Source organism: Lepisosteus oculatus, chromosome 1 (assembly GCF_040954835.1).
Source record: "Lepisosteus oculatus isolate fLepOcu1 chromosome 1, fLepOcu1.hap2, whole genome shotgun sequence".
NCBI lineage: Eukaryota > Metazoa > Chordata > Actinopteri > Semionotiformes > Lepisosteidae > Lepisosteus > Lepisosteus oculatus.
The window spans coordinates 60110281-60126217 of record NC_090696.1 but is presented as its reverse complement, the minus strand read 5'-3'; the positions used below and the strand labels follow the sequence as shown (position 1 = coordinate 60126217).

The window sequence follows — 15937 nt, the reverse complement described above, 5'->3', positions numbered from 1 at the left end:
AAACATATTGGTTTGGCGGAATGCAAAATAAATCCGTTTGTAGATTGATATGCCTTTTAATTATTTGTGGTGGGCAAATTGAGCGTTAATTGCAGGCGAATGAAAACCTGACTGTTTTCATAGTAAAAAATATGACCTTCCCTTTGACGAGCAATGTTCACGTTTATGTACATTCTTAAAGTGAATTGACTTTCACTTCCCTGCCTTCCCTTTTGTCAAGCTAGTGGGTTGCAGATACTGTTTCTGGTTTAGAAATGACTTGGTTGCAAGGTTTTTTTTTAATGCGTAACAACGCAAAGCATCCGCGGGAGCAAGAAATGAAATGCCTTTTTTTTAAAGATAGGAGGTTACGGGAATGACTGAGTGAGTGGGAGTTCAAACACGCTCCGACTACCAAATTGCCGGGGTGTGTGTGTCTGTGTTGTTACTCAACAACTGGAATCCCAGCATCTGTTTTCCTGACGCATGTCTTGTGTTGGGGAGGGGGGGAGAGAGAGCAGACAGCGGACAACCAGCAGGTATCGACGTCAAACGGGAATCCGCAGTCACAATCAGGAGTCTTTGCACTGGATCTGGGGGCTATGAACAGAAACCGCAGCCGGGAGAATCCAGCACTGCAGCGGGGAAGGGAAAGAAACAACTCGCCGAAGAACTGCAGGCGGAAGTTGTGTTTGTTCCTCGCAACCTCATCTGCTGCTGCAGACTAGCCACTGTAGTACAGGAGCATAAGAAAAAAAGGGGGGAGGGAAGACCAAAGAAAGTTGCACGAAAATTATTTTTACTGTGTAAAAACATTTTTAACGAACTCCTGAATTCGGCTCCAGCGTCTCGGTTTAGTTCAGTGTTGGGATCGTCTTCGTGCTGCCGGTTGTTAGTCCACCGTCTTTCGGTTCGGAGAAACTGGGCCAACTATGGTTCATCTTGTATCATCATCCCCTTTTCCGTAAGTTTATAGTTTCCCCCCCCTTTTTTATATACATTGGCCTGCTGCTTGTTCTCCCTTCGCTCGCAAAAACCTTAGTACTGAAACAGCAGTGAATCTACCTCGGCAAGGTTCTCTCTTGTTCTACGTGTCTTTTTTCTCTCAATTTGAATCCGGCGTTTCTGTAACTAAATGCTACTGGATTTGAGAAAGTAGGTGCAGTTGTCGATGCGGTGTAGTTTTAGGAATCCGGATGATTTTTGTTTCGAGGTTTAAATGTGTTATTTTTTAACCGACGCTAGGCAGTAAACACTACCTTGACAGGCTTTTGCAAAACTGTGTTGGATTTTTTGTTTCGTGGTTTCATTTCGTTGGTCGGGGGTTTAGTTTACACGCTACTTAGCCGAAGCCAACGACATTACTGCGGGAATATTTTGCGTTAAGACGATTTTTTTCATGGAAATTGGAGACCTTCAAAAATAATAAAAACTTCTGACTCAATGGGCTTCTCGTACACAACAGTTTTGCTCGCCGTGTATGACTGATATTCATGCCATTTACATGATCACAGATAATTCTGGCTGAACTGAAGCTTGCAGTCGTATGGCCACGATGATTCGCAGAGGGTTAACGTAGGGTGTGCTAACGCTGTCGGGTTTTTTTTCTTTTATTTATATCGAAGCAAATAAGCTGCAAGTGTACAAATAAGACAAAATTAGCTTAGCATGGCAGACAGTGTGCGGGTCAAGCACGGTAACTGCGGCACCGACAGCCCGGGCGCCAGCCCTGTGGCCGGGAGGAAGAAAGCACAGAGCTCGCCGGGCTGCAGGACGAAGTACCAGGCTGGGGCTCCCGGACACAGTTTCAGGAAAGTGACACTGACGAAGCCGACCTTCTGCCACCACTGCAGCGACTTCATCTGGGGATTAGCCGGCTTCCTTTGCGAAGGTGAGACTTGAATCTTGCACATCATTGACTGTCTGGATCTTAAAACCCGGGGTAGGGGCTGTGGTTCAAATCGTGCGGACCACGCAATATTGGGATTCTTATTTTTTTTCCAGGGTTTCTATGGATGTCAGATCCCTGTTTCTAACCTTGTGTTAAAAAGAGGTGTATGCGTTTGAGGGTTGTAGTAAAACCAGGAACGGCTGAGACTGTCGCTGTGCAATTGGGAGTTTTTCCCCCCTCTGCTCTACATACATTGTTCAGAAAACTATGGTATATTAACTGAAAATTAATCAATGCTCGCGTCCCACAAAGAACACATTTTTGTAAACAGTAAATGTAAATGGTATAAGATAAATATCTAAAAATATGATCATTGTTATACAATATATTTTTAGTGTGCAAAAATGTTTCATAAGGTTTACCGAGCATGTCTTAGTATTTGCTTTATTTATTATTTAAACAACACGTTTCGCCAATATTTATTTTACGGACGTAAATGTTCTCAGAACATAGTGACGGACTTAATTGTCAAAACGCAAGTATCCTTGCTTTTTTAGCTTTTTCAAACAGGCAGCACATGACGGCTTCTAACCGTATTCTTTGTAAAGTGAATTCCCAAAGAAAAGGCTCAGAAAGCTTTCACGGTAATCTGTTTTTATTTAGCAATCTTACTATAAGAAAACCTGAACGAATTACACTATAATCATTAAATATTCGATAAATTATTGTTAGTCAATAAAAAACAAGGATAATTTGAGTGTTGAATCGGCGGTGTAATGTTTTTTTTTTAACATGCCAGATTTCTTCCATTCAGTGCATTAACAGCAGTACACGGTTAGGTTGTGTAAAATATGCAAGTTAATTTAGAATTATGTTGCACATTATTTTGTAAACATTTTCCTCTCCGTTTTCTTATTTTTCCTTTTTTTTGTCATGTTAAAATTCTGCAGATTGTGGTTTGTGTGTTATGATGTACTACAACACCTAGTAAACTAAAAACTACGTTTCAGGGACTGTTGTCAGTTTAGTTTATGGTGTACTTTCTGAATGTATACACTGTATCCCTTGATTCCTTCTAGCTACATTTTATAATTCATAGGTGATTGTAAACATTAATGCAGCTGCTGTACAGAAAATATAGCATTCAGTGGAATACATAAATACACATTTTCTACATTTCTGAAGAATTTTGGCCTCTTGTGAACGCCATGCAAATCAGTTAGCTAAGGATTTTTATTTAATGCAAATTTGAAACTTTTATGATAAAACAAATTAGCAATAAAATGGGTATTGCATGAAAGCATGAAAAAGATAGACTTGTTAGTTCCTGTGTTATACTTAAATGGAAAAAAAAGGTGAGGTTTTTTGGGGGGATAGGGGCTTTATGCGATTAAGTATCTTCCTATAAATAGACTAAATTGCTTATGTTTAGCATATATGCTGAAAGCCTAAAATACACATTAATGGAATGTGACATTGTGGCAATTACCCTGTCATTATTGTGCTGGAAGGAGAGATTTTACAGTGAGAATTATAAATGCAGTTACACTATAGTATGCACATATTCTAGCACTGATATTAAGTAAAGGGTGCATATTTCTTTAGATCACACCCAAAAAAGGCCCCACAGCTGAAATGTTGTTTCTTTTCTTCTCTTTTTAGCATGGAATAGACCTTTACCTTTTCCTTTGCAGCCTGCGCATGCTGACGCAGCTAACTACTTGAACTATATCTTTAGATAACTGTTTAAAATCAGGGTTATGCGGTTTAAATTTGACACCATTTGCAATATGGATTTAAGCCTAGACAGAATGCATAATAAAAGCATATGTGTATGCTGTTGTGGACTCTTTACATTGCATATAATTGCCCCTTAAAAGTGCTTCTTAAATGTGAAAAAGGTCTGTTATATGTGGATATATTGCACTATTAGTGTATAAAAACTAATGTTAAGTCTGCCTGTTCTGTATATACAGGGACAGTACCAGTCGCTTCTAAAAGGAACTTGGTCTGAACCTTTGATACATACTATAGCTAGAAAACCTGTGCATTACTCATTATTTCAGCCACATATTATATAAAGCTTGGCTGGTAGGTTGTAGTAATGTAGCTGCATGACAAACACAGAAGGGGCATGGAAATGAAGTCCATAACCAACCCCTTTGAAAAACTGTACATCTTGAGGTGATAATAGTGTAGAAATGAAAAGTTCCCAGAGCACTGTTCTTAATGACACAGTTCAGTCCTTTCAAAACCTAACAGAACCCACTACGCTCTTGAACATCACATGTACATTATTGTATAAATTGCTTATGGTAAAGTCTTAACAAACTGCACCTAAGTCAGCAAATGCACTATCAAACCTGGTGAACTGTGAAGAAATGATAAGACCCTTTGAGGAAGATACTTTATGTGGGTGTTTTCATCTAACTTGTGGAAGATGATAAGAGAAGCTCTGTGATCAATTCTGATCTTAGCTACCGAAATACACATTTATTTGTTAACAATTGTAATTGAGTGTTTCTTGGAGGTATTTGAAATTATGATTTGTGAACACATCGCTGATTTTTTTGGGGGCTAATTCAACAATCTTATTTTTTTTAATCCTCTTCATCATAAAAGCTACAGTTTGACTTAAAAAAAAGTAGGTGGATCGCTTACTAGGTATTAGTGCATCTTTGAGTTTTCATCTGTGAAGGAGTAATGAAGTAATGAGTAAAAGCTGAATTAAAGTTGTCATTTAGGAAAAACTTAGGCCTGAGGAATTAATTTCAAAGATTCAAGTGAATCTTACTTAAAGGAGTCCAGGAGGGAATAGTTTTATACTACCATAAGTACTTGGATATTTTTCTAAGGAACGTTATATGTCTTTGTATGTGTACAGGATGGGGAAACACTAAAACAATAGTTTTAAAAACTAAAAAAATACATCATTTCTCTTTAGAGTTAGGGCAAAATGGGAGTAGCACAACTGGAGCTCTTAGAAGTCTTCAAAATGTCAGTTAAGGAGGTAAGACAGAGCCCTTTCATATTACAATTAGGACTATGGTACAGCGTAGAGTTACCCAGTTATGTTATGGTACTGCCAAAGAGGAAAGATGCATCTTTTGCGTGATTTGCTCTGCAAGGGTACAGCGTTGCACTCAAGTATTTTCATTTTTTTATACTTGCGGTTTCTGGAATGATCTTTGACTGAGATGTTGAAAACATGGGATGACCAGATATTTGAGTATATCCGAGTGCTGCTTCCTTGTAGCTCTTGGGTCCTGGATTCAGTTTTGGACTGAGCCACCATCTCTGTGGAGTCGGTTTGCTTTCTGCGAGTGCACCAGTGTACTCGCACTTTCAGAAAGCCATGGTTACTTGGCATCTCTAAAGTGTCACAGTGTGTGTGCCTTGTAATGGTCTGGCCTCCAATCCAGGCTGTAGTCCCTTCTTGCACTCCACGATTGTGGGTTTAGCTCTGGGTTGCCATAGTCATTACCAGCAATTACCAACTTTATGATGACAAATAATTGTCCAATTTTTTGTACTGCGGGGATGTACTTATTATGATTGCTGTGACTAATACCAATATCCAGTGATTACCCAAACACAGCAGCATTTACCAATATGTAGCACTAATGCAAGTAAGGCATCTTAAACTAATGGTTCCCATCCCTGTGTCGTCTGGCATTTGCAATTGGTAAATTGGTAACCCCTCTATCAAAATTTCCTAGTTAGTGATGCTTGAAACTCTTAACAACTTTATACAGTCAACTTCTGCAGTGAGCTCATGAATAGCTTCTGCATTCTAGTTTTTGTTGATTTATCTGTAACTGAAACTGTATAAGTATAAACATCCCTATCAACCTTACTGCAAAAAAGTAAAAACCAAAAAGTAGCTTTCAGTGTTTCATCATTGGAATAAACCCTCAAGCACTGCAGATGAAGAGGAGGAAAGCCAGCTGTTTTTTGGAAAACCAAAAGCAATTGTTTGTATTTTTGTACTAATAGTCATAACACAGTTCTGTACAGAAATAGCCTCCTGTCTCAGGAATTATTACAGCTACATTCTGAGAGAAAAGGTTATTTTTGCATTACATAGGTTTTGTTTACAATATCAATTATTTTATCATACTGTACATAGGTGGTTCTTCAAGGTGCAGTCCCTGACACCTTTCCTTTTGTTTAATTGTTGAGAAAACTGTGCTTACTAAAGAAGCACTAGACTTCTCATCATGTGTACTTTAGAATAAAGACACGCAAGTTAAAATCCTGGCTTTTTATAAAAAAGGCTGGATGAGATCCTTGGATCAATTAGCTATTAACAACTTGATGGGCTAAATGAAAAATATGTATTTTCTAGCTTGTAACCTTTTTTTTGTTCATTTATGAGCAGAAAGAGACATTTTAGGGAATACGGTTTTAGCTCAAGAACAGTATACTGTAGATGTGCAATTCATTTGTCGTAAGATTTTGTTTCTTCGGGTACAGGACTTTTACAGCACAGAAATGTTAAGTATCAAACTGGTAATCTTTTTTCAGTTGACATTTAAGTATTTTTTCAGCCAAATGTTTCTTCACGATGTTAAAAACCCTTCCTAAGGTCCAGATTAAGTCAAAATTTTAACCTACTGGCCAGTGGGAAATCTGATCTACAGTACTACAACCAACAGTTGGGATACTGTAATTATGATTTGTGACAGGCATGTGTGTCAAAGTTTAGAATATTAGTCTCCAAAAATGACAAATGAGCATTTCAACCTGTGACATTCATTTAGAAATAGTAATAATAGGTGATAGGTATGATGAAGTCTTTTAAGATGTCTGAAAAGAGGCAGTAAGTAAAAGTATACTGAGTTGATGTGAGTAAAAACATTTTCATCCCTGCCTTTGCAGTCGCAAATAGAGCAAGCAGGATACGTAGCTGTCGGTTTTCTCCACTCCTTCTCGCGAGTAAGGAGGAGTTGTGTGTTTGGAGTGGAATTGAGTGAAAGCTGTCAAGAGCTCAGTGGAGGAGGACGTCAGTTGTCCTTCAGTTAGCAGGGGGTTAGGACTGATTGATCTGTACATTGACATACATTTAAAGAACCTCTTCCAGCTAATGCTGGCAGGTTAAAGGCATGTCGAGGAATGATTTAAGAGCTTGTGCCACAGAAAGATAGATTGTATTGATTGTTTTTTTTTTCGTTTCCTTGTTTAATTGCCTAATTAAGCATCATTCCTGTGATTGAGTTATCGGGTTTGCTTAGTAACAGGAGATGGGTTGCTTTGCTCTGCCAAAGCAATAGTGTATACAAGATACTGTCTTAAAGTTGGCTGATACAATGAGATACGACTTAAACCATCTGAAGTGTCCTCAGTATCCACGTTTCTGGCACATCCATTTAGTCTTAATAGGAATTGCAGCGGATCAGTGCTAAAAGGCCAAAAGGATATCAGGCAATGACTTATTGGTATTGGGGAACTTGTTAGCTTGTGCGGAAGGCCATATTGAATACTTACCTAGTACTTCTGTTCCTAGAGAACCATCTGTAAATACATGCTGTCTTTAATATGTGTTTATTTTACGTTATTCTGGGTAGGAGTAGTTTTGGAAGAGGAGTGACTTTTCTTTTCTCCTTGTCTTTTTCCAATTTCACTCTGTTGATGTTTTAAAATGTTTTTGCAAAGACACTATAGTAACCTCCCTGAATCATATTTTGTATACATACGTAACATTCAGTAGTATTTTATATCAGCTGTTAACCTGTGTCTTAAAAGCGATGTGTGTGTTTTGAGTTTAAATATTTGCCCTAGGTGTTTTTTAAACATTTTTTTTTCTCCTTCCCTTTGTGGTGTCTGCTTTCTCCACAGAAGAAATGTTTCCTTATCTGCAGAGTGTTTGAATACGGTGGAATACGTGTTGAACACGTTTGTGATGAATCTGGCTAGTTCTGAGGATAATGTTTTGTGACACGTGTTACATGTGTCTTAGCACGTTGTCTTTGTTTTTGTGCTTCTCCAATTGTGCAAATGAAGAACATGAGAGATGAGGATATATGGTAGTGTATAAAGGAATGTGTATCCTTTACGGTGTTTAGTGTACAAGTTAATATAGGGTAGGAATTAAAAGGATTAATATTGCATGAATTCTTAATTCTTTCTAAATAAAAGCAGCCTTAGAGTATCTTTTTTTTTACTTCTTTAATTTCCCTTGTGTATTATTTTAGGACCTAAAAACAACATAATCTGTACCCAGACATTGAGAATGTAAGATTTTGGGCCAAGGTATTCCTGTTCTGTAGGTTTCCTTTAATTCCTTTTCAGAGCTTAAAAACAGCTCCAATGCTTAACCTGTGCATTTGGTGTCTGTGAGCCCAGATTGTTTGTAAATATAAGAAGGTTTGTAGCATAGTGCTGCCTGTTCTGGTGTGAGAGGGAGAAGGTAGGTGCTGGTGTTCTGCAAGTGAGTTTTGGATGAAATGCTGCATTGCTGCTAGCTTAGTGTGTGAAACTGTGATTGACTTTTTCAGTTGCATGGCAACCAGGAGTCCACTGGGGATGAAATCCGGGGGCTACAGAAGGAGAGAAGGCCTGAGCACACTTTCAACAGGATGGGCTTGGTTTAGAGTTGACGATGACGGGTTTTCAGCTATCTGCGCAGTTAAATGCAGGAGATGTTAATGCGATTAATTGATTTTAGTAAAGAAATCATGTTTATCTTAATGTTTTGCTGAATTACACGAAAAGCATTCTAACAATCATACAAACTGTGATAAACTGGTAGATAAAGTGGTGTATATTTTGCATCAGATTTCAGATCTGATCTTATCTGAGGTCAAGTATGTGTTGGATCAGTCAGTACAAGGATAGGAAACCAGTTTGCTGCATAGGTGGTGATGGTTGACCAGTAAGTTGAACTCTTCCCTCTCGACCAGAATTTCTGAACCAGTCCTCCAGGTGACATGGCAGCTGAAGATAAATTCTCTTATTGGACAACATTTCATAAAGAATTAGAGTAGGCACACACTGACTGTCTTGTGTAGATCAATAACAAATGATACAGGCATACTGTACTTTATGGTTCTTGCAATAAAAGCTGTTTGTATATATGAGCCTTTTCTTTATGCTTTGGGTTGTTTGAGTTGGGAATAAGTTGCTCAGCCTCATAATTGCAACTAATACCTTTGTTGTTTTTTTTCAAGAATCCACATAGGATCCGATCCTCAATCATTTACCAACTAGCAACCAAATAAGCTATATAGAACCAAATGGCTTTCTTTTATTTGTATCTTTTCTTCTGTTCTTCTTTTGAGAAAAGGGTATTAATTAGAATGTTGCAGGCATTACTCATTTCCCTGGGAGGTCACGTATAGGGCAGTGCTATAGTTCACTGTTCACTGATTTAGATCATGACAGGAATTGCATTTAAACAGTATGAGAAAAAGTCCTGTCATATCTGGTTTCATATCTCAGCGTGTTTTATTTTAAAAGAAAAGAAAAGCTTTAAATTCATGGGCTGCTGCTTCGTTCAAAAGAGGCTGGACTTCTCTGAATGGCGTGGATATGTGTGCTGTTAAAGATGTTTAACCATAGAGATGAAGTCAGCAGTTTAAGCTACAGTAAGTGCGCATCACGAGTGACGCTGTACAGAATGAGCTCAATAGGTTGTTCTTCATGAGTTTTAAGTCTGAAGTCCCCATGCACAAACTAGTCACGATGACAAAGTCAAGTCAAACACAGAATTCCAAGGTTTGGGTATTTGCTGTTTTCATCTAGTATTAATTTAGTTTTTTTATTCCTTTCACTTTGCGATCACTCATTTTAATCAGCTCCAGTTCACTGCAGTGACCCCTTGAACCCCCGAAAAGGATTGTATCTGCCTCCAAAACTTGCATCATCAGAGTAGTCTTTTCCTTCCACAATGCCACAGCAGTCCCAGCACTCACTGGAGAATTGATGTCTCTTGCCAACAGCACTAAAGGCTCATAGTTCAGGGCGGCTGTGGGCATGATGAGAATAGCCTGAACAGTACAAGTCATCTCCAGCCCTCTCTTGTCCTTGGCCACTTGTGCACTGCTGCCTAGGAAAACCTGGTCATAGCTGGCTAAACGACATACTGAAACTGGAAGAGGCAACCTCAGTATTATAGATCCTTACGCCACTTTGGAGACCTAGCATTATTAGTTTTAAGGTTGCTTCAAATTAAGTCGGTTATAGTGACGAAACCAAGATAAAATCCAGTTGATCCACTAGTGTTATTTTTTTGTAAGGTCTCAGAACTTAATTTACTCATTAGGCCTTTATCTAAGTCATTTGATGACAATTCCAGAGCTTAATAAATTCTCTGACTCTTCAAACCTTTCAGGGTGTTGTGCTTGCACTCAACAACCTTGGGCTCCTCTAAACAACTGACTGGAGATCAGAAAATAAAGATAATTGAAAGCAGGGGAAAGCTATAAAAAGATATCTAAATGCTTCCTGTTTGCAATTTCCACTGTCTGAAATGTCATTAAGAAATGGAAGTTAAGGGGAACAGTTGAAGTCAAGACAAGATCTGGAAAACCGAAAAAAAATCTCAGAACTTCTCTTAGACTGGTCAGGAATGCAAAGCAAAACCCCCATATCACTGCAAAGGACCTGCAGGAAGGTTAAGCTGGCACAGGAGTAGTGCTGCACTGGTCCACTGTGCAGCGTTGCTTACACAAACATGATCTGCATGGAAGAGTAAACCTTACCTGCAATCTCATCACAAAAGTCAATGTCTGAAGTATACAACATAACACTTAGATGAGCCAGAGTCATTTTGGGACCAAGTGCTGTTGTCTAATGAAGTAGAAATTGAACTCCTTGGCTACAATCACCAAAGGTACATTTGGAGGGAAAAAAAGGAAAATCATTTGAAGAAAAGAACACCTTGCCAACTGTTAAGCATGGGGCTGGATCTGTTTCGCTTTGGGGTTGTGTGGCAGCCCATGCATAGGAAATATTGTGTGGGTAGAGGGAAGAATGGATTCTACTAAATATCAACAAATCCTGGAAGCTAATGTCCCACAGTCAGTGAAGAAATCAACCATGAACTACTTCAAGAAATGAAAGATTAAGGTTTTGAAATCGCCTTCACAGTCCCCAGACTTGAATATTATTGAAAATCTGTGGGTAGATCTCAAACATGCAGTGCATGCAAGAAGACCTAAGAATAGAATAAAGCAAGAATAGAAAGACTGTTAACTGGTTACAACAATTGTTTGGAGGCTGTGATTTCTGACAAATGGGGTGTTACTAAGTACTGACTGATAGGGTGCCCAAACGTTTACACATGCCACATTTACTATTTTATTTTTTTCAATGTGTTAAATTCAGCAGATAAATAGTAACTGTGCATTACCGTTTGCAGACATATATCAAGTTTAATTGTGTTCGCTGCTGAGGTTGTGTTAAATGATTTTCACATAGAAAATAAATAAAACATTTGGCCAAACTTTTGTATACAACTGTAAATGTGCTGTTTTCAAATTTCTAGGTTTTTTACCCAGAATATGTGTTTAGAAGTGGTAAACCCCCCCCCCCCCCCCATAAAATGTTTTTAAACAGGTAATTTATAGTTGAAGGTTTAGTTAAGTTGGAACTTAATGGGATTCATGGAGATTTCTGCAATGCCTATTCAAATGAACATTTTCTGCTTTTTAATATTTACAGGCTCATTGATGCAAGATTTTTTTGTAAAATTATACCATAGAAACACAAGGTTGTTTCTTAATGCTCCTGTCGATGCATCACTTTTTGAGAACGTATCGGACGTTTCAGACAAGTTCAGGTCTTGTTTGTGCCGGTGGTAAATTGTGGGGGTGGTGCACTGGGTTTAAAACGGTACGATTCACACAACTGCCTGTGAAGCACTGCCAGCATGCTGAGGGCCAGAAACCACTTCCTGCTGTCGTTAAAAAAAAAAAAGCCCCAAACCTCCAGCACACTGTATACACTGAATCAGGGCTCCTGAGAAAGATAATGAGACCTGTTTTTTTTTAGAAGCTGCCCTTTGTGTTCTTGGCTATGTTTAGACTTTTTAAAGAGTTCTATTTTCAATTGCACAGATCCTTACTTTTTATGTTCTTCAACAAATAAGTGCTGCAGTGAAAACTGAAGGTTTCAACCAAAAACCATGACTGTAGAGATGGTCAGGTCAGGTTAGGACATGGCAAACCAGGCCTTTACCTTCTTCTTTAGGCCCCATACTTTACCTTTAAAGAAATATTCCAGTGCTTTTTCCAAGGGTGTAGCTCTGGAACAAGAGTGTAAAGAGATTGCCAAGCCGTTCACAAATGTAAGCGATGCCTTTTATAATTTTGTTCAACAGCAAACTTTTGCGAACACTCTGCTTGCCCCGCTTTTCGTTTTTATTAAAAATCAACTGGGTTGTGACGAATAAAAGTGAAATGGCTGGGCTTTCTTTGACACTTCATTGTCAGACTTTGCAAATCATTGAAGTTTCAAGTCTGGTTTATAGAAATGGATCCAAAGGAGACCTTACTGGCTCCTGCACCCTTTTCGTGTTCATGCTTGATTTTTATATTGTAACAAAAATCAGTCTCTGGTTTAAGTATGTTGTCCTTTAACTCTGTAATAACAGCGACCGCCTTGGTTTATATCCAGTGAAGCTGGTAAGCAGGTAAAGTAATTAATTCAGAGCAAACTTGTGTGATTTTCAGGAAAGTGTTTCAAAGCTGCTCGACAAGAATTCAGATTTGTGACTCGGTGGTAGAATCGTATTTGTTGAGGGACTGTTTGAAGGAAAAAGGATGGGGCGGCTTGGCGCTGCAGTGGTTAGCATTGCAGCCTCTCAGAACTGGGGCCCCCGGTTCAATTCTGGACCTGGGGTGCTCTCTGTGTGGAATTTGTGTATCCCACCCCTGCTAGTGCTGGTTTTCACCAGGTGTTCCAGCTGCCTCCCACAGTCTGAAGGAAAATACTAGTAGGTAAATTGGCTTCTGGGAAAACTGACCGCAGGTGTATATGCATATCTGTGTGTACCCTGTGATGGATTGGTGTGCTGTCCCAGCTGTACTCTGCCTTGTACACATTGCTAGCCTGGATCTCCCCCCCCAAACCTTTATTGGATAGAGCAGTAAAGCCATTAGGAAATGGATGGATTGGGATAATAAGGATATTAATCCCCTTTAGTGGGACTGTATTCACTGAGGGAAGATGCTTGAGTTTTGGAGTTGGCTTCTTCATGGCCATATGGTGTTGTCTGAATTTTTTATACTTTACAAAGTATTGCTGAAGATTGGGGGGAAAAAAACCCTACAAAAAAGAGTATTTATTGTTTGTAAACACTCTTTGTTTTGTATGCCTGTAGTGCTACATTCTAATTTTACACTGTAATTTTCTCTTTTTTAAAAAACAAATTGCTGAGGCATGATACAACACTTTGTTTAACATGGCTAGTAAATAATTATGCAACTATTTAAAAGATGCAGGTGTTAGATAGCCTTTGAATTTGTGCAAGATTAATCAAGCATCTCAGCACTAATTAAACTTTTCTTTTTCTGTGCTGTTTTTTCTGAATGAGAGCCAAGATAAATCACAAGATGTAATTTAATGTTTTGTGGGGTTTTTCACTATCATATTAAAGACAAATTAGGAACCACGTTTTATAAACTTGGAATGCAGGTCAACTTTCTGTTGCACAACAGTCATAACAGCAAAGTTAAAATGGTCTTTCAAGTGCTTTTTTTCTAGTTTTAAATGTGAATTGAATAAAACCAACTCAATACGCGTTTCCCTAGTGTTTGCATTTCTTCAAATTAAAACAGACATTGTGTACTTCACAGCAGACTAATAAACATTTGTTTATTGAGCTTTCAGAAATTGGTTTAAGATTGTATTATTTGGTATTTTCAGCCATGTTGTCGAAGCTGATAACCTGATAACTGTTATATAGCTGATAGCTGATAACTGGCTTGTTTGAGCACATTGTTGCATTATAATTGTCTCAAAACTATGGGTTAGATTCTAATGATAAACTTATATTGAATATTCTCTGGATAGGAGTGGCATTGTAAGCAGATAGTCTCACTTGGTGCTTTATTGCATGTGTCTTGTTGTTGTTTTTTCCAAAATATTTTTTTTTCTGAAGTAAAGACATAATACCTTTTAAAAAGTTGCAAGGGTTATGTAGGGTATATACTTAACCTTGCTTTGTACTTTGGTGGTGGAACTACTTTGGATTGCTTTAACACCTTCCTTAAAGTGTAAAAATAATCCCAAGGAAGGAAAAAAAATAACAACAGTGTTGTCATATTGAAAACACTGCCAAAAATGGAAAGTTGTTGGAATTTCTTGCATACCTAAAGGTGTAGGAATGTTTGTTATGTGAAGTCGTTGGGGAATTCAGCATCCATCCTTCTGCCTTATTAGACTTCAGACTGACAGGAAGCCCAGTGATCACCTCAGACCCAGTCAACCTACTAGACTCTCAATCGCGAGAGGAATCATTCCCACATAGCAATAACTGTGGATTGTAATAAATCTGACCATCGTAAAGCCGATTGCCGTGGTAAGGGGCCCTTAAAAATTGCATTATGATTCAGTGTCGCAGAGTTATGTGACTGTAGTATGTATAGCAGCATAGAATGCCACCCCTAGCATTTTGTGAGACTGGGGTTTTCTGTTAGCACCTAGTTGTCTGGTGGTGGCAGAGAATGTGATTCCTAAAGAAGCATGAAGGCTGTGCAGCAGCCTGCCTGTTCTTCCCGCTAACACCAGTCTCCACGCAATCCCTTAATCTTTCAACACAAAGCTTGCTCCCACATAGCAAGGGCCACTCAAGACGGTGTGATGCGTTCTGGGATCAGTTCAGCATCTCTTGGACAGATGCTAAGATGGGTCCGTCGGCTGTCAACATCAAATGACATCATTGCTCTTGTGTTTTGACCCAAAGCTGAATATTCCATTGTTCTCCGTGCAGAATCTTTGCCAGTCTGTGCCAGTGTTGCTTGCATATCCATGATGGCGCTAAGGGGTGAAACACCAGGGATTTGATCACGGATCACGGATGTCCATGGGCTTAGAGCATAGGGAGTGCCACTCTCTAAACAATGATGAACTTCACTGTGCCCTTGTCTTTCACCACAACAGAATTCCACAGTATCTAGGATTCAGGGAGCGCACGTATTTCTTCTGAAATTTGGGGTTGGATTTCTAATGGATTGCAAGTACACAGGGCACGAAAGTTCTTCATTTCTCTCTGGATGTGTATATACTGTATTTCACACACTCTCAATCATGCTTTAGTATTTCAGTACCTTACTGAGTTCTGAGTGACCTACTGCTCAGAATAAGCAAGCCAACACAGAAGCTGTGTCCTGTAATCTATTATTCTTTCTGTGCAGTTGATTTCTTAATCACTCACTGGTTTTGGTCTGTTGACTTTGTGGCTTGTTTTGTAACGCAAGTGTCGCTGCTTCCTTCGTATCCTCTTGGAGGTGTGACAGTTTTGCTTCTTTGTCGCACTTCAGAGGTCAAGATAAAATGGATTATTCTTCTAATGCTCGCAAACATGCTAGGGTGTTGCGTCACACAGCTGAATTTCAAAACGACTTGAAATGTCCTTTCTAAAAGGCCCCTATACGATAAGGTGCCACGTATTCACAGGCTAATCATTTGATAAGAACCCTTGCTAAATGAGATTACAAGTATGTGTTATATATATATAAATATATATATAATATAAAATTAATATGAATGTTCCTGAATACATGCAGGTTTTTTAGTATTAACTATTTTTATTTTTGTGTGCTGCTTTGAGCCTGCCGTACTTACAGTAAACATGATGTAATAAAATAGTGCACCAAAAGTGTGTTATGTGATAAGAAAAGAAAATTAAATATGGATTTACCATAAAATTTTTTCATATAGGGGAAAACAATGGGGAAAAAGTCTAGGTTTTACCCTAATTTGACAATTGTGCAGCTGTGTGAAGTCTATCAATTCACATAGTTTATTCATGTATTAAATATATCAAAGTATAAAAAAGTTCAAGGTTTTAACATATCCTTATTCACAAGAAAAGAGACGCTTAAGAAAACCCTTATCAGTGAT

The 15937-nt window shown here is 38.6% G+C and overlaps 1 protein-coding gene across 1 annotated transcript in view; it reads left to right on the top strand.

Annotated features, from left to right (window-relative positions):
- Positions 1 to 265: 265 nt before the first annotated feature.
- LOC102694144 (diacylglycerol kinase theta) overlaps positions 266 to 15937 on the top strand; it is an 80065-nt gene continuing 64393 nt past the window's right edge. Inside the window, exon 1 of the mRNA XM_006629852.3 lies at positions 266 to 1870. Coding sequence (XP_006629915.1) covers positions 1648 to 1870 — 223 coding nt within the window. The 5' untranslated portion in view covers positions 266 to 1647. The remainder of the gene's footprint in view (positions 1871 to 15937) is intronic.